The sequence below is a fragment of the Myotis brandtii genome, unplaced genomic scaffold (assembly GCF_000412655.1).
Source record: "Myotis brandtii unplaced genomic scaffold, ASM41265v1 scaffold84, whole genome shotgun sequence".
NCBI lineage: Eukaryota > Metazoa > Chordata > Mammalia > Chiroptera > Vespertilionidae > Myotis > Myotis brandtii.
The window spans coordinates 3,321,967-3,342,301 of record NW_005371410.1 but is presented as its reverse complement, the minus strand read 5'-3'; the positions used below and the strand labels follow the sequence as shown (position 1 = coordinate 3,342,301).

Sequence of the window (20,335 nt, the reverse complement as noted above, 5' to 3'; positions counted from 1 at the left end):
AGCTGGCCAACCTCCCGCATCCCTCCCTGCCCCAATCATGCACTAGTGGGGTCCCTGCACCCTCTTGCAATCTGGGACCCCTCAGGGGATGTCGAAAAGCTGGTTTTGGCCCGATTCCATGAATCGTGCATCAGGCCTCTAGTTTCATATAAATGGAATCATACAATATGCAGCCTTTTGTGCCTGGCTTCTTTCACTTAGCATAATGTTTTCAAGTTCAGCCATGTTGTTGCATATATCAGTACTTTGTGTTCTTTTGTGGCTGCATAATATCCCATTTTGTGGATATACCACATTTTGCTATTGCATTAATAAATAGCTGGACATTTGGATTGTTTTTACTTTTTTACAGTTATGAGTAATGCTACTGCATTTATTATGAGTTTTTGTGTAGACAAATGTTTTCTGTTTTCTTGGGAGTGGAACTGCTGGGTCAAATGGTAACTCTCTGTTTAACTTTTTGAGTAACTGCCAAACTGTTTTTCCAAAGTAGTGGCATTATTTTACATTCCCACTGATAATGTATAAGAGTTCCCATTTCTCCACATTCTCACCAAGGCTTGTTTTTGTCTGACTTTTTGATTATAGTCATCCCGGTCAGTATGAAGTGGTAGCTCATTGTCATTTTGATTTGCATTTCCCTGGTGGCTAATGACGTAAAGATTTTCAGGTGCTTATTGACCATTTGTATCTCTTTAGAGAAATGTCTATTCACAAACTTTCCCAATATTTTAATTGGGTAATTTGTCATTATTATTATGAGAGGCCCAGTGCACGAAATTCGTGCACTGGGGGGGGGTTCCTCAGCCCAGCCTACCCCCTCTCACAGTCCAGGAGCCCTCAGGGGATATCCTACTGATGGCTTAGGAGCGGGCATAAGCCACAGTCTGGCCTCCCTCTGCGGGTGGCAACTGGGCTGATCAGGGGAAGGTGCCACCCCCATCACCCCACTGCTGCTGCCACTGCCGGCTGCTGCCGCCGCCAAGGTGTTTTCATCAACACGGACTGTCCCTTCTTCACCACGAAAAAATGACAACTTTCTTTAGGCATTTTCAAGATGTCTCTTTCATAGGATATGACATTTCTTTTTTTTTTTTATCCTCATATGAGGATATTTTCCCATTGATTTTTAGAGAGCATGGAAGAGAGAGGGAAAGACAGAGAGAAACATCAATGTGAGAGGCACACTTCGATTGGTTGCCTCCTGCATGGTCCCTGCCCTGGGCCCTGGCCAGGGAGGAGCCTAGGTACATGCCCTTGATCAGAATCAAACCCGGCCCCCCTGCGGGTTTGTGTCTCCACTCCGGGCTCCCCCCCGCGGGTTGTTCTCTCTGGGGCCGGGCGTGGGCCACCCTGTCTGTTGTTCTCTCAGGCTCTGGGCCCATGCCAGGCCCCTCCTCCTGAGCTGGTCGTGACTGTTATGGCGTCCTGGCCTAATTTGCATATTGCCCATATATATATATGAATTCTTTACATGTTCTGGGTACTGGGCCTTTATCAGGTATATGTTTTGCAAATATTTTGTCATTCTGCAGGTTGTTTTTTCACATTCTTGATAGTGTCCTGTGAAACATGAAAGTTTCTTAATTTTCTCAACAAAAGGGAAACTTTATCGAGGTCCCAGGGCCACAGGGTACAGGCAGGGAGACCACTCTGTGGGCCAAGAAGATGGTGGAGGGGCCTTATTTACTCTTCTCCTTGGAGCATAAGTTGTTGGTGTGGCCACACTTTTTGCAGCATTTGACAGCATGGTGGGTGCGGGCAGGGGTATTGGCATACGTAACACTTGTGGCAGATCATCTCACCGCAGTTGTACTTCTGGGCAAGCTGGTGGAGGGAGGGCTCCTTGATGCCACCCCGCAGATGAAGTACCAAGTACAGGGTGGACTCTCTGAATATTGTAGTCTGAGAGAGTGGGGCCATCTCCAGCTATTTGCCACAAAAAAATCAGACACTGCTGGTCAGGCGGGATGCCCTCCTTTTCTTGCATTTTAGCGTTGACATTCTCAGTGGTATCACTGGGCTCGACCTCAAGGGTGCTGGTCTTGCCAGTCAGGGTCTTCACAAAGATCTGCATCTCTGCGTCTGCTGGGGAGGCTGCTTGGCCACCTCATTGAAGAGAATTAACAAAAGTCTCTTAGTTTTTATGAATACAATTTATCTTTTGTTGCTTGTGCTTTAGGTGTCCTATCTAAGAAACCAATGCCTACTTCAAGGTCAGGAACATTCTAGGTTTTCTTCTAAGAAGTTTTATAGTTTCAACTCTTACATTTAGCTCTTTGATTCATTTTGAGTTAATTTTTTAATATGATGTGAGATAGGAGTCCAACTTTGTTCTTTTGCCTGTGGATATCCGGTTGTACAAGCACTGTTTGTTAAAAAGACTGTTCTTTCCCCTCATCCCCATAGAATGGTCTTGGCACCCTTGTTGAAAATCAATTTGCCATAAATGTATAGGTTTATTTCTGGACTCTTAATTGTATTTCCTTGACAAAAAGGATAAATCTTAACTGGAGACACTATAAATGAAAATTAGGTCACTGCCTTTGATTTGAGAAACGGTCATGATATAACTTTTTATTTTCAAATTCTCCACAAGCATGTTCTTCCTTATATTTTAAGAAAACTAGATCACATCAATGTGCAGTGACTACAGATAAATGCACAAAGAAAACTTTTTCTTATTTTTAAATACAGCTTCATATTGCCTCCAAGTAGTGCCTCTGAAATAAGGCAATTTGTAGAAACACTAGAATAATGTTTACCAAGTATTCCTTGGGTAGAAGGTTCTTCCTTTCCCATACCCCAATTGTACTCCACAAATGAGGAAGTCCATTGAGGTACAATTTTGTTACTGTTGTTAGTAACCTTTTATCATTGCAAAGCAGTAGGATATGTTGTAGAAAGTTAGAAAATACAAGCCAACAAAAAATTTAAATTACCACATTCTTACCACTCAGATCACTATAACTTCTTAGAGCAAATTCTTTCAGATTTTTTCTATGTAAATATGCACATACTTGTGTTATTTTAATCAAAAATGAGATTTTTATAGTCCATACTGAATTAAATCTACTCTTGCAATCAGTGATCTCCATCTGTCAATTTCAAAAAAACTTTCATTTCATCTAATACTCAGGCTATATTCAAATTTCTCTGACAATGTCCTTTCTCTCTGCTTTGTCCAAACCAATATTCAATCTAATGCTATTGTACCTAGCTATTATGGCTCTTAAGTCCCTTTTAACCCAGCATAGCTACCCTTGATTCCTTTTGCTTTTCATTTTATAACATTAGCTTGTTAAAATGATCAATCTAGTTATGCCCAAGTACATCCCAACCTCTGGATTTGTCTGTGTCCTAGTAGTATTTAATATGTTCCTTGATTCCCCTTCTTTACTGTAAACTGGAAATTATATCTGGAGGTTTGATGAAGACAGGTAAACCTTTGCCTAGAATGCATCATAGGTGTTGTGTCACATCAGAAGACACATAACGTCTGAGTGACTCCATCGTTGGTGATGCTAAGATTGACTATTAGTGAGAGGCTAACCTTTTCCATTTTATACTTTGTTTTTTCACTTTTAAACTAAAAAAAGAACAATCTGCTTTTACTTCAGAATTATGCAGGTATTGGTTCCCCATTAAACATCCACCTAATAGTTTTGTCACCATTTAAGTACAATGAAATGTAGATTTTTATCAGAAAAAATTCTGCTGAGAAACCCTAGAACTCAGTTCAGTATTGGTTGATCTGCTGATAGTTTCAATGTGCCTAAAGGTGACCCTTGCGTCCCATTGAACAACTTTAACTTTGGTCCTAAAAGTCTGACGTTTGATTTGATTTCAGCCTGAATTTAAAAATGGTAACAATAGAAAAATGTAGGAATAAAATAAAGGTCTGCATCTCTTTCTTGCATTATCTCCTGACTTTCTGCTGCCCATCCCTAGAACAAAGAAAATATGTATAGTAGGTGGCAGGAATAACTTGTGTCACACCTAATAGAGTACCAACTATCCTTTATCATAAAAGAGGTCAGGCTTTTTAGAGTAAATGATTTTAAATGAACTTTGGTTTAACATCAATATTTTTATCACTATAACTATTCTTTCAATATATTTAATTTCCTGGAAAAAAAATAAAGGTTGGATTACAATCATGTGCTCAATTTGTGCCACATTTGAGGTTTTGTTGGCATTTTCTGTGGCTCACCTGCTGGGAAGACATGCGTCACCCAGAGTTCTTCATATATGTGGTAGGCACCAAACTGCACATTTCTAGCACCTGGGGCCATTGTAGTAAAATGTATTTCATCTAGAGAACGCACAGGATTTCAAGATTTCCCCTGTTCCCAACCCCTCCTGCCTATGTACATCCTTAGTGTCAGCAGCCGGCACTGGTGCTGCTGCATTTGGACCCTCTGCCTGCATCCCATTGGGGCTGAGGCCCGGTGTTTGTGAACTGAGGGCTTTCTCTCCTGGAATTCCCCTTCAGGGATGAAGAGCGCCTAAGGTTAAAATGACTTACAAGGTCTTGTGCCAAACATGTTTTGTTTTATGCTGAGGTAGTTTTGGTAGTTTCACTGGGAGCAGGGGGAAATCCAGTTGGGCGAAGTGTTATTAGGGTTTCTGGATTATATTTCTGCTTAGTAGCATTCTGAAAATATTCCTGGGTAGGTGCTCCTAGCCTTAAAAGTAAAGCTGTGAGCTATACACGGTACATGTGAATATCCGTATGTACATGCCCAGCTATGATGAACATACGTAAGTAAGGCATGCAACTTCATAAGAGACTTGGCATCTGGCATAGGAAGCACACAACACAAGAGTGTCATGAGGTTCAGGAACCAGCAGAGATAAAGGTGCTCAAGTCCACGTAGATTGCTAACTGACCACCGTGAGAGTGGGTGTTCCCCCATTTGGCCCACAGCAGTCACATTAACACACTTCCTTTTTTGCATTTGTCAATAGGAAACCGAAAAGAGAAGAGCACCTGAGTGAAGAAGCCATCAAGGTGATCGCTGGCCTTCCTGACTTAACGTTCATGCATGCCAAGGTGTTGATGTTCCCAGCCACGTTAACACCTTCCACGAGCTCCCAGGAGAAAGCAGACTGATAGCAGATAGGAAGTGGACAGTTTCAATGGCTTTTCCTTCTCTCCATCCCTCCCCTACCATCAAAAGCATACCTGCTGTAATTAAAAAAAATTCACGTTCAGCTGATTTGTTGGTAAGCCACACTAGAAAGGTATACATAGTAATGTATATTTATTTACATACTGAAGTCCTAAATTTATATTAGAAAAAATGTAAATAATCGGGGGTGAACATTTTTGAAGATTTATTCTTTTTGTGTTGCTGGGGTGTATACATTTATGTCTTTGTGAAATACACTGGTGGTGTCCTTCTTACAAAACTTTTGAAATAAAAAAAAAAGAAAATTAAAAACTCAAATCTCCACTGTCTGTGAAATCCCCTTCAGTCTTTTCAGATTGTATTGAATGTCCTATTAATTTTTCATATCATATGTTGAATTACTTTTACTATCATATATAAGCTCCAAAGTCATTGTTAAATTTGTGTGTGTGTGTGTGTGTGTGTGTGTGTGTGTGTGTGTGTGTGTGTGTGGTGGATTTGTTTTAGATCTGGCTTTTGTTAAAATTGTTGTGCTCTTTTTTAATCTTTTCAATCTGGCATATTGCTGTTTTACCTTTTGCAAGGTACTTCATCGATTGCTCCTTTGTTAAGGGTATGGATCATTGTCAGAACTTGATTGCAGGGGTTTAAAGAGATTGTGTGTCTGTTTTAAATCAGTTTGGTTTGGAGAAGGACCAAATTATATGAATGTCTTACCATGAAATTTACTTGTTACTGATTTTTTTTCGTTCTATCATACCACTATTTTTTGAGGATTTTGCACAGTGTAAATGACATAATCATAGATTGCTATGGTTTAGGCTGTATATACAGTAAAAACTATGGGTTTTAAATGTTTGGGGAAATTCCTATGGAAAAAAAAAGAGAGAGATGTAGAAAGAAGAACCTCTAACAAGGGTAATGTGCATGCCCAAGGTCTTTGGAGATTTCAGTGTGTAAATTTCCTTTTAGCTTACACAAAAATAAAATAATTTAAAAGAAATTAGCCTGGTGTCTTTGTCCTTTGGTATCTGGGGAAAATGTAATAAGTTTGGATGTGAAGTGTTACTCTGTGTTAATGTACTTCAGTTCAGAGGAAACCATTTGGTAGGGCTTCCACTTTGTTGAAACCAGGAAGAATTCAAATCTGGCCCATAAGAACTGGATCAGTCATTTTAGTAGCTGGGCTGTTTTTTATGTAGAACACGAGATCATAAAAGAAATTCCCATGATTCATTATGATGTATCTTCATCCGAATTGGCAAGGTGAAGGAAAAATTTGTAGGGAATTTTTTTATTTCCAAGAAAATATAGGCATGAAATTAAGGTGAGCAGAAAATTTCTATAAAGTGATTGTAAAATATTATTAAATATTGCTTCCCCCAAAACTCACATGACACATTTCATTAGAAATAGGCAGTCAGCAGCCCCAAAGCCCAGCCCCTCACATCTGCTATAGAATGCCTCAGTGGAACCCCTCTGCACCTCCATCAGTGACAGAGATTCCTGTGTTGCCAGGTTATTACACAGGCCATTGGGACAGTTGCCTGAGTGTCGTTTAAATACGGCCTGGAGTGACCATGCTTATCTCCCAGTCACTTCCCCAACTTTTTTTTCCTTTTAGAGAAGGCTTTTCCTCAGAATAATCACAAGTCTTCAGTGCCCCGTGATCTTCTGAATGGAAGAATAAGATACTCTGAGCAGAACTTCGCATGTAAAAGGTTGCTTCTACAGTACATTGCAAAACTCAATTGTAATGGCAGCCTTCGCCAACCTAAGTTTAGAGCCTTAGCTGTGTTATCCTGAGGAAGTTAATCAACTCTGAGCCCTAATTATCTTTTAAAATGGAATGACACCACCAACCTGTGAGGTTGATGTATTAAATAATAAATGTAAAACACTTGTAGCATGAGTAGATAGTCAATAAATGATAGAGTCAGCAAAATTGTGAAGGCCTTGGGAACCCTGGTAAATTTAAGACACTCAAAGAAAGGAGCACTGCCCTAGCTAGTTTGGCTCAGTGGATAGAGTGTCGGCCTGTGGACTGAAGGGTCCCAGGTTCAATTCCGGTCAAGGGCACATGCCTGGGTTGCATGCTCGATCCCCAATAGGGGGCATGGAGGAGGCAGCCGGTCAGTGATTCTCGTCATTGATGTTTCTATCTCTCTTCCTCTCCCTTTCTGAAATCAATAAAAATATATTCTTAAAATAAGGAAGAAGCACTGAGAATAACAAGTTATTGCATTATTTTAAAATGGTCAAGTGGACCGTCCTCATAAAAGGAATCCTGCTTTATGACTCAGAGAATGGATGTTTCATTTTACAACCACTTTTAGATAAGGAAGGTTTCCCTGTTGTTAATCATATTGGCTCTGGATGTTTTAATCACAACAGATAACATTAATATTGGATTGTCAGGTGAAAGCCAGGGCTGTAGTCTGCTCAGCTCTTTTTTGCATTAGACCAGGACTCCAATCGCCCCAGAAAGCAGTAGCAATGGCTGCTGCAGGAAGAGCCTTGAGCGTCCTATGATCTCAGCCCAGGGAGAGTCTGTCTGATGCAAGCTTGTCCTGGTCATCAGCTGTCCATTTGTCTTTCTCGAAGTCAACCAGGAGGACCCTGCAGAATTGGGGAGAAGAAACTAAAGAGTCAGCAGCCCTAACAGCCGAATCACACATAGTGGAGGCTGGTTTAGCAATCAGCTTAAAACCAGCTCACTCATCTCCTAGTCTCACTGGATGGCCAAATCCAAATAGCCATACATAATTCCCCAGTCAGTCCAAGCCAGACTGGGAAGTATAGGGGAAACTTTTCTAGGTTGAGCCATGTGTCACTATTATTTTTTAAATATGTTTTTATTGATTTCAGAGAGGAAGAGAGAGGGATAGAAATACCAATGATGAGAGAATCATTGATAGGCTGCCTCCTGCACGCTCCCTATTGGGGATCGAGCCCACAACCCGGGCATGTGCCCTGGTTCATGGGTCAACACTCAAACCATTGAGCCACAGAGGCCAGTCACTACTATTTTTGAGTCATTCTTTTATACAGAAACTTGTTTTTCCCTCTACATGATTATCATGTCCTTTAGAACTTGTCATCTTTCTGTTCCCTCGTGTTTCTTCAATCAGGATTAGTCTTAGCTGTAACAAAAACCCAAAATGCTGCGTCTCATGTAGTAAGACTCATACTTGTGTCACATTTGAACTTTGAAGTTGGAATGTATCATACAATTGGATAGGGTATCCATTTATTTGGCAGTGGTTTCTTTTTCTTAGTGATGTATAAAATAATGCTATCTTACAATCAATGACAGAGTTGATGAAAAATAGTAATGGTGGCTTCAACAATAGAAGCTTATTTCTCTTGCCTGTAGAACAGAAGGAAACAGTCTGGGACTGGTAAAGAGGCTTCATAAGACCATCAGAGAAAAGCTCTTACTGTCCTGTTCCACTGTTCTCAACACGTGGTTTGTACCTTATGGTCCCAGGTGGCTGTTGGTACAACCACCATGCCTACAGTCACTATGGGTGAAGGGTATTCTCCTCCCGTTAAGGACAGTTTCCGTAAAGTGCAAGCATGATGTCCAATTACATTCTATTGGCCAGAGTTCAGTTGTGGCACCATATGTAACTGCTAAAAAGACTGGGACATACATTTATTCTGAGTTGCAGTTCAAGAAGGTGTCTAGTAGTAAGGAAAAAGGAGAGAACAGAGTTTGTAGGACAACCCTAAGTCTGGGCCATACCTGTTTTTCACCTCTCAGCCCATACAAACAGCATCTCATTGAGTAAAGGAACATACAGAGAAACGAGTTGTCTCAAGCTACAGCAATGCTTCAGACTGGATCTGTCATGTTCCTGGTGCTTTTCTGGGGTGGGGGGCGGGGTGAGGATCTATAGAGGCCAGCACTGGGGCCTTTGGGGGAGCAAATGCTAAGACAAATCATGGGTGGAAGTAGGGAGCAGCCTGGTGGGGTGGAAGGGGACTAGGAGTTGTGTGTTCTAAATATAATTGCCAAGAAGCAGCTATAAGATCTTGGATAATCCCTTTTTTAAGTCTCCCATCCCTCATGTATAAATGAGGGGTTTAAGTCTATAGAATTGAAAACTAAGGTAGGGCTGGAACATTGGCTGGCCCAGTGCTTTGCAAACCACTCCCAGGAGCCCTGCTCCCGTGTCCTGCAGTGAAAGGGTGTCCAGCAGTAACACCTTGGGCTGATAAACTGGAAGGAGGGATTGCAGAAGATCTCATTTGATGAAAGGGTGGGTTCCATTGCTAGCAAAAGTTCAAAGCCAATGATGATAAAATTCTGAGAGCTGGAGAGTGAAGGCTGGACAAGAAAACTGACTTGCACAACATTACGCATCTGTAGCCAGAGGCAGGACCTGAGCCAGTTTTCCTGACTCTTGGCCTTTTCATTTACACTCTCCTGAATCTCCTCTGGAATGGTGGTCGGTTAGCCTTTGCCTGAATATTTTTAGGGACCTCGTATGGCCCCTGAATTTCACAAGACTGCCAGACACGGGCTCTGCACTCGGCCTCCTCTCTCCGAATCCTCCCAGTAACCCTGAGAGGTGCCTGAACTGAACGTGCCTCCATTGTCTGGTGAGAAAACCAAGACATGCAGCATTCTGTAACTTCCCCCAGGGCCCTCAGCTGAGAAGCAGAAGAGCCTGAGCCCCGGGTCTTTCTGATGCCAGGGACTGAACGCTCAACCAGAGCAGAGTGTCAGCCTCTCAGTGTGGCCAGGGGTGTTGCAGCACCTGTCCTCTTGCTTTATGATGACCAATTTGCTCATCTCTCTCCCTCCGGCTTTGGCTTCAGGCTCCTGGGTCAGCTTCTGGGTCATGTTTGTCCCCTGGTCCCTGGCACAGTGTCAAGGAGTGTTTGCTTCCTCACCCAGTTTAAGCAGGAGACCCTGGGAACCGGAACTGGACAGGGATCCTTCCTAAATCTGGGCTTTGCCTTTGCCAAAAGATACTGAGAACCCCATCTCAAGCCCCATCTGAACTTTTCCAAAATATACCCTACTAGAGGCCTGGTGCATGAAATCTGTACACTCGGGGGGGTGGGGGGGGGGAAGAGAGGGTGATCCCTCAGCCCAGCCTGCTTCCTCTTACAGTCCAGAAGCCCTCAGGGGATGTCCACGGGGAGCGGGCCTAAGCCATCAGTCAGACATCTTAGCGTCCCCATCTCAAGCCCCATCTGAACTTTTCCAAAATATACCCTACTAGAGGCCTGGTGCATGAAATCTGTACACTCGGGGGGGTGGGGGGGGGGAAGAGAGGGTGATCCCTCAGCCCAGCCTGCTTCCTCTTACAGTCCAGAAGCCCTCAGGGGATGTCCACGGGGAGTGGGCCTAAGCCATCAGTCAGACATCTTAGCGCTGCCGCGGAGGCGGGAGAGGCTCCTGCCACCGCCACTGTGCTCAGCCAGAGCCCGGCTTCTGGCTGAGTGGTGCTCCCCCTGTGAGAGCACACTGACCACCAGGGGACAGCTCCTGTGTTGAGTGTCTGCCCCTGGTGGTCAGTGCGCATTATAGCAACTGGTCATTCTGCCGTTCAGTCGATTTGCATGTTAGCCTTTTATTATATAGGATACTATCAATCACCAGTTCAATTCTGCAAGCTCTGAACAAACCCAAGCACCTCTTGGCACCTGAGAAAGGTCTGAGTGTGGCTCAGAGAGGCACAGATAAACCACACGTTTAGGACCTCAGACAAAGCTTGATATTCCTGAAAAGAAATGTCACACTGGTAGTCATTAAACTCGAGTGACATGGCAAGGGCACCTGAAGCCATGCTCCATGTTGAAACCTGCCTGGCCATCTGCCAGCTTTCACCATCCCATTTACCCCACCCCCTTTTTTCTGTTAGACAAAGCAGGACTAGCATGTTGGGGCTGGAGTTGCTGCAGGCATGGTAGGGGAGGTGACTCCTAACCGTGAGGTTCTGGGCCTAGACACCCCATCCTGGGACCCCAAATCCAGCAGGATTATCACCACACTAGAGGCTCTCTTTCATTATAAAGTCAAGCCTCGGCTGGCTGGAGACATTTGACTGAAATGACTATTTTGACTCAGTGGGACGAGAGAAGTGTGGCCCAAGGACCGCCCAGCTCCTCACTCAATGCTCCGGTCAAGGGGAGTGTTGCTGAAGTGGGTTCTCGCTTTGTTTCACTTTATTTTTGCTGCGTTGCCTTGGGAGCCTGAACTTTGATCTGGGTGGGATTCATTCATTCAGGGGCTCAAGAGATTGACACAGACCAGTGTTCCCCCTCCCGTCAGAATGAACTGCGCTCCCTTGGCTCAAAGAAGAGGCCTGTGCTCTTCGCCAGTGACCTGCTACGCCCCGGCAGCACCCCTGTTCCACCCCGGCCCCCTCTCCCCCCTCCGGTTTAATCGCCTTTCCCGGCTGCCCAGGTCCTGTCAGGGAGGCCACAGCTAGAACCCAGAACACCGGGAGGCCTGTCTCCCTTCAGCTACTATCTTGTAACTCCCTCTTAATTTACAATCTGTTTGCTGTTTCAGATGTTTGGAAAGAAAAATCCTTAGTCAGCAGCTCTGGGAAGCTTCATTTGCAGTGAAATCTGGACTCCTCTTTCCCAGCCCGGGGTTTTTTTTTTTTTGGTTTTGTGGCTGGAACCTAACATCTGCGAAGCAGGCTGGCGCGCTCATGGGCTGGTCACCAGATACCTGTTGAAAGGATGCAGTCGGGGGTGGGAAATCTGGGCACAGCCCACCCGGGACAACAGGTGTTTATCTAACACCAGCCTCCACCAACCTGGAGGTTGTAGGGAAAGGAGCACGGACAAGAAAGGGTGGCCTGTCCCAGCTCAGGTGCTGGGGGAACCCGCCAGGAAGCCCTTTCCCCAATGACTGACAAGAAAGCCATTTCCCAGCTGAAGGGGTGTGTCTGCACCCTGGTCTGTACCTCCCGGGCTGACCTCTGGGGAAAGGGTCCTCCCAGGCACTTCCATACAAGATGACACAGGTTGTCATTGTCTTTGGTGTGCTTCCGAAGGCTGTGAGAGAAAGGGACGTGTGCTCTTGTTGTAGATAATCATGTCTTCATGGAGCCTGGTAGGGAGCAATAGACCCTCCCGGAGTTGCAGCGTTAGCGCCCTGGTGGCTTTCCCATGTGGCTGTCCTCAAGTGCTCACTGGCCCCAGCACAAAGGACCCCTGAGCCTCTGAGGCCACAGAAGATCTGGCCGGACCATCGCTCTGGGAAGAGAAGCAGGAATGAGGTGACAGAGTTTGAGTCCTGGCACTGCCACTTCCTAACTGTGACACTGTGAACCGGGCTGTAAAATGGGGATAGGAATTCAAGTAAAAAAATACCATAATTTCCCAGCCGGCATGGCTCAGTGGTTGAGCATGAACCTATGAACCAGGAGGTCACAGTTCAATTCCCGGTCAGGGTACATGCCCGGGTTTTAAGCTCGATCCCCAGTGTGGGGCATGCAGGAGGCAGCCAATCAATGATTCTCTCTCATTATTGATGTTTCTCTCTCTCTCCCTCTCCCTTCCTCTCTGAAATCAATAAAAACATATTTTTAAAAAACAAACCAATTTCTTAGGTGTGATAATAGGGTTAGCCGAAGAATATCCCTTAATTTTGGATATGATGTTGGTATGTGTGGGTGGACATAATTTATTCTGAGATTGTTCAGCAAAGTAAGCAAGTAAATAAATAAAATCTAAGATATCTAAGTTTCAGCTTGGTTCAAGGGAGGAGAATGAGATGCCCCAAGGGATACAACTACTTAGGAGAATTAAAGAGGTAACTTGTGTTAAACACTTAGCATGACACTTGGAAATACTGCTCAATAAATGTTAGCTATTTTTATTATTATTATCACTAAGTTCTTATTGGGTGCCTGCCTTGGAGCCTTTTAGGGTACAGGCTGTTAAACATGCAGCACCCAATTTAGTGAAATAATTAGGGACCAGCAGGCCAGCTGTTCATGATTGAGGGACTTTGAACAACCTACTTTTGCCTTAAACCAAGAGGCTACGGAAGTAGCTGAGTTCCAAGGCCCAGCCACAGGGAGATGCTGAGGGGACTCGGGGAGACCTCAGACCTTCCTAGGCAAGTCCTTAAAGGTGACCCTGGCTGACACCCCACCCGTGTCTCGTGATGGACCCAAGTTTTCAATTGTTCTGTGGTGGCTTGAAGGGTGGGTGGGACGGAAATGTGTTGGGCGGGAGTATTCAGCCAGAGCCCATCCTAGGAGATGAACCCCACAAAGACTGTCCATTCATTCCTTCAACTTCAATTAAACACCTACTAGGTGCCAGGTGCTGGTGCACATTCCATCCCTGATCACACAGAAAGCCCATACCCTGGGGTTTGTCAAGCACCTGGGCCTGGCAGAGCACAGGAAGGTGAGTCGTATTCTTTGGGGCATCTCATTTTCCTCCCTGGAACCAAGCTGAAACTTAGAGATCTTAGATTGTATTTACTTGCTTATTTACTCTGCTGAACAATCTCAGAATAAATTATGTCACTGCCTCCCACCGCCCCCCAAACACACACACCAACATCATATCCAAAATTAAGGGATATTCTTCTGCTAACCCTGTTATCACACCTAAGAAATTAACAATAATTTCTGAACAGCATTCGAAATCCAGTCTATTAAAATCCCCTAAATGTCCCTAAAATGTCTTTTATAGGTTGCCTGTTCTAACCAGGGTCTGCTAAAGGAATATGCATCCCATCTGGTTATATATTCCTTTTAATCTAGAACAGTTCTCCCATCCTTTTATTTTTCATTGCCTCATTTTTTTTTTATTTTTAAAATTCCCTTTATCCTCCTCCCAGTTCCCACCCCACCCTCCGCCCTCACTCCCCACCCACTGTCCTCATCCATAGGTGCACGATTTTTGTCCAGTTTCTTCCCGCATCTCCCATTCCCCTTTCCCCCCCAAGAATAGTCAGTCCATTCCCTTTCTATGTCCCTGATTCATTATAATCACCAGTTCATTCTGTACATCAGATTATTTATTCACTTGGTTCTTAGATTCACTTGTTGATAGATGCATGTTTGTTGTTCACAATTTGTATCTTTACCTTTTTCTTCTTCCTCTTCTTAAAGGATACCTTTCAGCATTTCGTATAATACTGGTTTAGTGGTGATGAACTCCTTTAGCTTTTCCTTATCTGTGAAGCTCTTTATCTGACCTTCAATTCTGAATGATAGCTTTGCTGGATAAAGTATTCTTGGTTGTAGGTTCTTGGTATTCAGCACTTTGAATATTTCTTGCCATTCCCTTCTGGCCTGCCAAGTTTCTGTTGAGAAATCAGCTGACAGTCGTATGGGTATTCCCTTGTAGGTAATTGAGTCTCTTTCTCTTGCTGCTTTTAAGATTCTCTCTTTGTCTTTTGCTCTTGGCATTTTAATTATGATGTGTCTTGGTGTGGTCCTCTTTGGATTCCTTTTGTTTGGGGTTCTCTGCGCTTCTTGGACCTGTAAGTCCATTTCTTTCACCAGGTGGGGGAAGTTTTCTGCCATTATTTCTTCAAATAGGTTTTCAATATCTTGCTGTCTCTCATCTTCTGGCACCCCTATTATTCTGATGTTGGTACGCTTGAAGCTGTCCCAGAGGCTCCTTACACTATCTTCGTATTTTCGGATTCTTTTTTCATTTTGCTTTTCCGGTTGGGTGTTTTTTGCTTCTTCGCATTTCAAATCTTTGACTTGATTCTTGCGCTCCTCTGGTCTGCTATTGGGTGTCTGTATAATATTCTTTATTTCAGTCCGTGTATGCTTAATTTCTAGTTGGTTCTTTATCATAGCATCGAGGGTCTCATTAGTTTTCGTGACTCTCTCCTCAAGTTTATTGACAGCTTCTAGCACATTTTTGCAAGCCCTCAAAATTGCGATTTTTAGCTCTATATCCTCCATTTCTGTCATGTTTTTTTGTCTCCGCATTTTTTATGCTTTCTTGGTGCACCCCCTAGTGGTCTTTGTGCGCAGTCTTGTTCTAGTTGAGCCTTGATTGTTGTAGTTAATACTAGAGGGATTTGACCACCAGGCCGACTGGCTGTGTGAATCAGCTGTGTCTGCCGCGGAAAACTTCTGTCCTCTGGGGAGGTGCTAATCTAGCCTTTGCCTGAGGCGATCTGGCAAATGGCTCTGCGCAGGGCTTGGGCGGGGCGGGCTCAACAGGGCGGGCGGGCGGAGGGAGCGGTTATGGCCCCTCTCAGTCCCGTTCCCAGAGGCTCTGCTTCTCAGAACCCCCGGAACCGCTGCAAACCTCGGAGGGAAAGCTGCCTTCCAACTGATGCCAGACACTCCCGCTTCTCCCGTTTGGGTCCGAGTCCCCAGCGATTCGCCCGTATCTGGAGCTCAGAGTCTGAGACTCCCCCCTGACCGAAAACGACAACCGCGCTCTCAGCCACCAGCCCGCTTTGCGCGCGCACCTCCGCACCTGAGTTTTTTCCACACTGCGCCTCCTCTGAGCCTCGGTGTGCTGTTATTTTTCCTTCTAGTTGAAGAGTCTCTCCTCAGCCAGCCTTCCTGCGGTTCTGGGTGATGTCCGTTCCGTCTTTTAGTTGTATTTTTGAAGTGGTTGTTTGCGGCAGCAGTCTGCGGTGTTTACCTATGCCGCCATCTTGGTCTCTCCCACCTCATTTTTTTTTTAAGAGACCAGGCCAGTTGTCTTGTAGAATGTCCCACTTTCTGGATTTATCTGATTGTTTCTTGCTGGTGTCCTTTAGCTTGTCCCTCTATCCCCTATATTTCTTCTAATAGGCCTTAGTCCCTTCAGGCTGCTTTAACAAAAATAACATAGATTGGATGGCTTATAAGCAATAGAAATTTATTTCTCACTGCGGTGGAGCCTGGGAAGTTCAAGATCAAGGCACTAGCTTGGCTAGGTTCTGGTGAAAGTCTGCTTCCTGGTTCATAGGCAGCTGTCTTGTCACTGTGTCCTCACATGGCAGAAGGGGTGAGGGAGCTCTCTGGGGTCTCTTATAAGGCACTAATCCCATACATGAGAACTCCACCATCATGACCTAATTACTTCCCAAAGGCCCTATCTCCTAATATCACCACTCTGGGGTTAGGATTTCAACATATGAATTTGGGAGACACAAACATTGTCTATAGCAAGTAGTATAACCTTCCTAAAGGTCAACATCTTCAAATATCTCCAACTTCATCCAGCTTTCAGCAGAAGATTTGGGGCTCCTCAAAGCATAGGTAGAATAGGGAGGGGGGAAGGGAGAGGAAGAAAGAGTCCTCTACACATGACACGAAGACCCAAGAACACAGCCAGGGAGGACCATAGGCTCCGGCAGAGGCTGGGCTCATCCAGCAACCTTGACATCCCCAGCTGTGGGAACTGGCCCTGCAGGTTATCAACCAGGATTGACCACTTGGTGGTCGACCCTCCTTCCTCTCTGGACCTTCCCCAGGCCCCTGCATGGCTCCCTCCCTCACTCCTTCAGGCCTCTGCTCAAAGAAGCCTTTCCTGTACAGGCCCAGCCCTCTCTAGCCCCTGCCTGCTGTGTTTTTCTCCTCAGCACACATTACCACCTGACATATATGTTTTGTTTATGTTGTGTTAGCCGTCTCTCCTGCCAAGACTTCATTAGGACAAAGACCTTTGTTGCCTGTTCACTGCTGTGTCCCCAGTGCCTAGAACAGCTTCTCATATAGAGAAGGCACCTAATAAACAATGGATAGATGAATGAATGAATGAATGAATGAATGAGCCCCACAGCAAGTAGGCCAATTCCAAGAACATAATTGACGTCAAGTAAACAGATGTTGTTTGGGTTATCATCTTCCCAGAAACATATACTAAAATTCTGAAACTATGCTTAACGTTAAATGCTGGGGGGAGAAATCACATCATCCATGAATAAAAACAATAAAACCTCCCCTGCAAGCTATCTGATCTCCCAGCCCACAGTCACCCCTGCCACCAGAGTTTGGGTAACTCCTGGATCACTCAGCTCAGGGTGAGTCCAGGGCCTCTTGGTCATAAATACCATTTAGTCCCACTCAGCAAATAAGAGTCCTGTGACTTACGATGTTTGGCAGGAAGGATGATCCCTCTGTCTGATTTTTTTAAAACTTGAGTCTGTTGTGTTTTTCCCTTCTTTTTTTTTTAAGCCCTCAAATGCCGAACAGGTGCTGTATTCAACTCCTAGCCAAGGGCTGTGGCTTACAGTGGGCACTGAGCCAGGGGGCCTGGGGAAGGTAGCACGGGGCCTGGGAGCCAGGGTGGAAGCCGCACCGCCCACGCCCACTGATGAGTGAAGGAGCAAGGCTAGCTTTTGTTCGGTTGGAGTAAAACCAACCAGCGGGAGAGTGTGTTATCTAAAGAGGGGCTTCTCGCCCTGGCCCTCAGGGGGTCCAAGGATCCCCTGAAACTCTGTGCAACATACTGTGAATATTTGCTTCCGAGCACCTTTCTGGGGAGAAGCTCTGTAGCTTGCATCAGTTTCCCCATGAAGTTGGTGACACTGCCTTCCCCCTCCCCCGGCATTACCACCACCACCACCACCACAAAGTATGAAAGGAAAACACGGAGACAGCACCCAGCAGCTCCCTGGGTCTGTGAATCAACCAAGTTGTGTCAAACCCCTGCTGTGCCCCCATCCCACTTAGAACAGTGGTTCTCAACCTTGGCTGCACATTAGAATCACCTGGGAATCTTTAAGATCCTGATTTCTGGGCCCCATCGTCTGGAAATTCTGTTTCTTTGTTACTAATGTTGTGGCCCCACCCCATAACAACCTGATGCTAGGTTGACTAATGACCCCCTCAAAAAATAAGTCTCCCCAGAACCTGTAAATATGACCTCATTTGGGGGGGGGGGGTCTTTGCATATGAAATTAAGATAAGGATCTCAAAACGAGACCATCCTGGATTAGGGTGGGCTCTACATCCAGGGATAACTGTCTTTGCAAAGGAGGGAAGGATGTGAATGTACTTGATGCCAATGGTACATTTTATGCTATGCCTATTTCACTTCCATAAAAAAATGTAATGAAGAGACACCCAGGGGGAGGTGATGTGAAGGTGGAGGCAGAGACTGGAGGCCCATCGCTTGTGTCTGCAAGCCAGGACCCCCGGGATGGCCAGCAGCCACTGAGGCTGGGGGACAGGCACGGGGCAGATTCCCTCAGCGCCTCTCAAGGAGCCAACCCCGCTCACACCCTGACGGTGGACTTCTGGCCTCCAGGAGTTTGCGGCAGTTTGTCACTCCTCAGCCCTAGGAAACGAATCCTTAGGACGACACTTGACCAAGGACACATGGCTCCTCTGCTATGGAGACTTGGGGTTTCTAAATATAAGTCCAGTGCTTGGTCCACTGTTAGAATGCCCCCTGCTGCTGCGAGCCAGCTCTCGGGGTTCATGTGGCAGGTGGGGCTAGAAGTAAGGCTTTCATCTGTGCTGGCAGTGATGGTGAGGGTAGCGAGGCCCCCAGAGAAAACAGGTCACCATCTCATTGCCTGGAGTCTTTTCATTCCTCAGGAAGCTCTGTTTCTAATGTCTCTAGAAACTGGGCTGAATAACAGAAATGCCTCCAGGGCCACACCCACTTGCACTACACAACTCCAGGGGGCGCCCTGACGGAGTCAACAGCACCAATGACACTCAGGGGGCTGCAGTGCAGGGCACCACTGCACACAGTGGCCTTGGACACTTGTGCTGAACAGGCCTTTAGGGAGGCCGGCTTCGTCATTCTGGTCCCAGCTCTCAGGCAGGACTAGACGGTGGGTCCCAGCCTGAGAACCTGTGGGCTTCATCCGTCGGGGCCTTTGTATCTTGGAGCTCTTACCAGAACGTAAGCCCACATGGCCCACAGGCTCAGGAGAGGACCGAGCCCGGACCCAGGGCCAGCGGAAGCAGTCTGGGCCTCCGCGGAGCTTTCTCACATGTTCTGTGTGGTTTGCGGAGGATTCCCTGGCTCTAGGTTTTTAGAGGAAAGTGTCGGTGGGACTTCAAGTTGTTAAGCTTGGGGGCTGCCCTTGGACAGTTCTGTCACATCCCTGCATTCCTACTAGGATTTAACCTTTCCCTAGATTCTGTGAGCCAAATACATGTGCATGTATACGGATATAAACATGTATATTACTATATATATTTACATATAACATAACACTATATGTTTATATATTATATATGTACATGCATCTTTAAGCTCCTCGGAACCAGGCTGCCTTAGATACGTCTCTGAACCATCTGACATTCTGTGGGAGCTTCGCCTTCCTGCAGAGGGGGCGGGCGTGGGTGGGGGAGGACACGAAGTCCTTTGGATCAATGTGTTGGGAGCTGCCACCAAGCGTATGAATTAAGAGCTGGCGTCTTTGATCTCATTGAGTAAGTCTATAGGAAAATGGATTTAAGTTAACAATAATGTCATTTCCACACAGTCCTGAAAGCACATGAGTTTGGCCTCAAAGCCAAAAGCTCCCCGACTTTCTGATCAATGTTCTCAGCCCAATGCAGCCAAGTCCCTGGCCGGGCTCCCCAGGGTCCCGCAGGGCATGTGACGTGGGGGCAGGGCCCGCCAGGCTTCGGCCTCCAGGGGGAGGGACAGCCCAGGGCTGTCGCTGGCCCAGCTGGATTTTCCAGTCCAGCCTGCGCGTTCCTTCCCCTTCCTTCCCCCAGCCTCTGGCAAACACGTGACGGCACGCCAGGCTCCAGAAAGTGAGGGGGGTTCTCCTGGGGGCCTTCCTGTTGGGGGCGCTAGAGGCTCTGCCAGCCCCATCTTGGGGGGCAGGACTGCGGGGCTAGTCTGGCAGAGGTACTTGGATGCCCCCCTTTTCCTTTCCTCCACCTCCTCATCGCCCTGCGTCCTCGCCCCGGCTCCACTCCCCCCGCAGACCCCCTCCCACCATCTGCCACTGACACGTCCAGGTGGAGAATGGCAGCGCCTCGGGCTGGAAGGACCCAGAGACCGTCCCCTGCAGCCCGCGCGCTCTGCGCAAGGAGACCCGAGGCCACCAGGCGCAGCGAGCGGAAGAGCAGCGCTGTGGCCGATGGTCCGAGGGGGCGAGGGTGTGCGCACGGGAAGCCCCCCTCTCACCCTGTGGACTGGGAGGGGGTCCCCCGCGCACCAGGGCCGGCAGTGGGGACCAGTCGGGTGGGCATTTGGGGAGGGAGGCTTCAGGTCAGTCTCCGCCTGGCGCCTTCGCCCCGTCGCGTGGCACTGCCCACCCCCCGCTGCCT

The 20,335-nt window shown here is 46.3% G+C and overlaps 1 protein-coding gene and 1 long non-coding RNA gene across 3 annotated transcripts in view; one reads left to right on the top strand and one right to left on the bottom strand.

Annotated features, from left to right (window-relative positions):
- Positions 1–6,138, top strand: part of AFTPH (aftiphilin) — a 65,439-nt gene extending 59,301 nt beyond the window's left edge. For both annotated transcript variants that reach the window (XM_005884554.2, XM_005884553.2), the window contains one exon: positions 4,972–6,138. In XM_005884554.2, coding sequence (XP_005884616.1) covers positions 4,972–5,116 — 145 coding nt within the window. In that variant the 3' untranslated portion in view covers positions 5,117–6,138. The remainder of the gene's footprint in view (positions 1–4,971) is intronic.
- On the bottom strand, positions 1,996–20,124 carry LOC106724481. The gene is made up of 4 exons (XR_001360289.1): positions 20,111–20,124; positions 14,969–14,971; positions 13,973–13,978; positions 1,996–2,077 (listed from the first exon to the last, which is right to left on the bottom strand). It is a non-coding gene; the product is annotated as an uncharacterized LOC106724481 (long non-coding RNA).
- Positions 20,125–20,335: the final 211 nt, after the last annotated feature.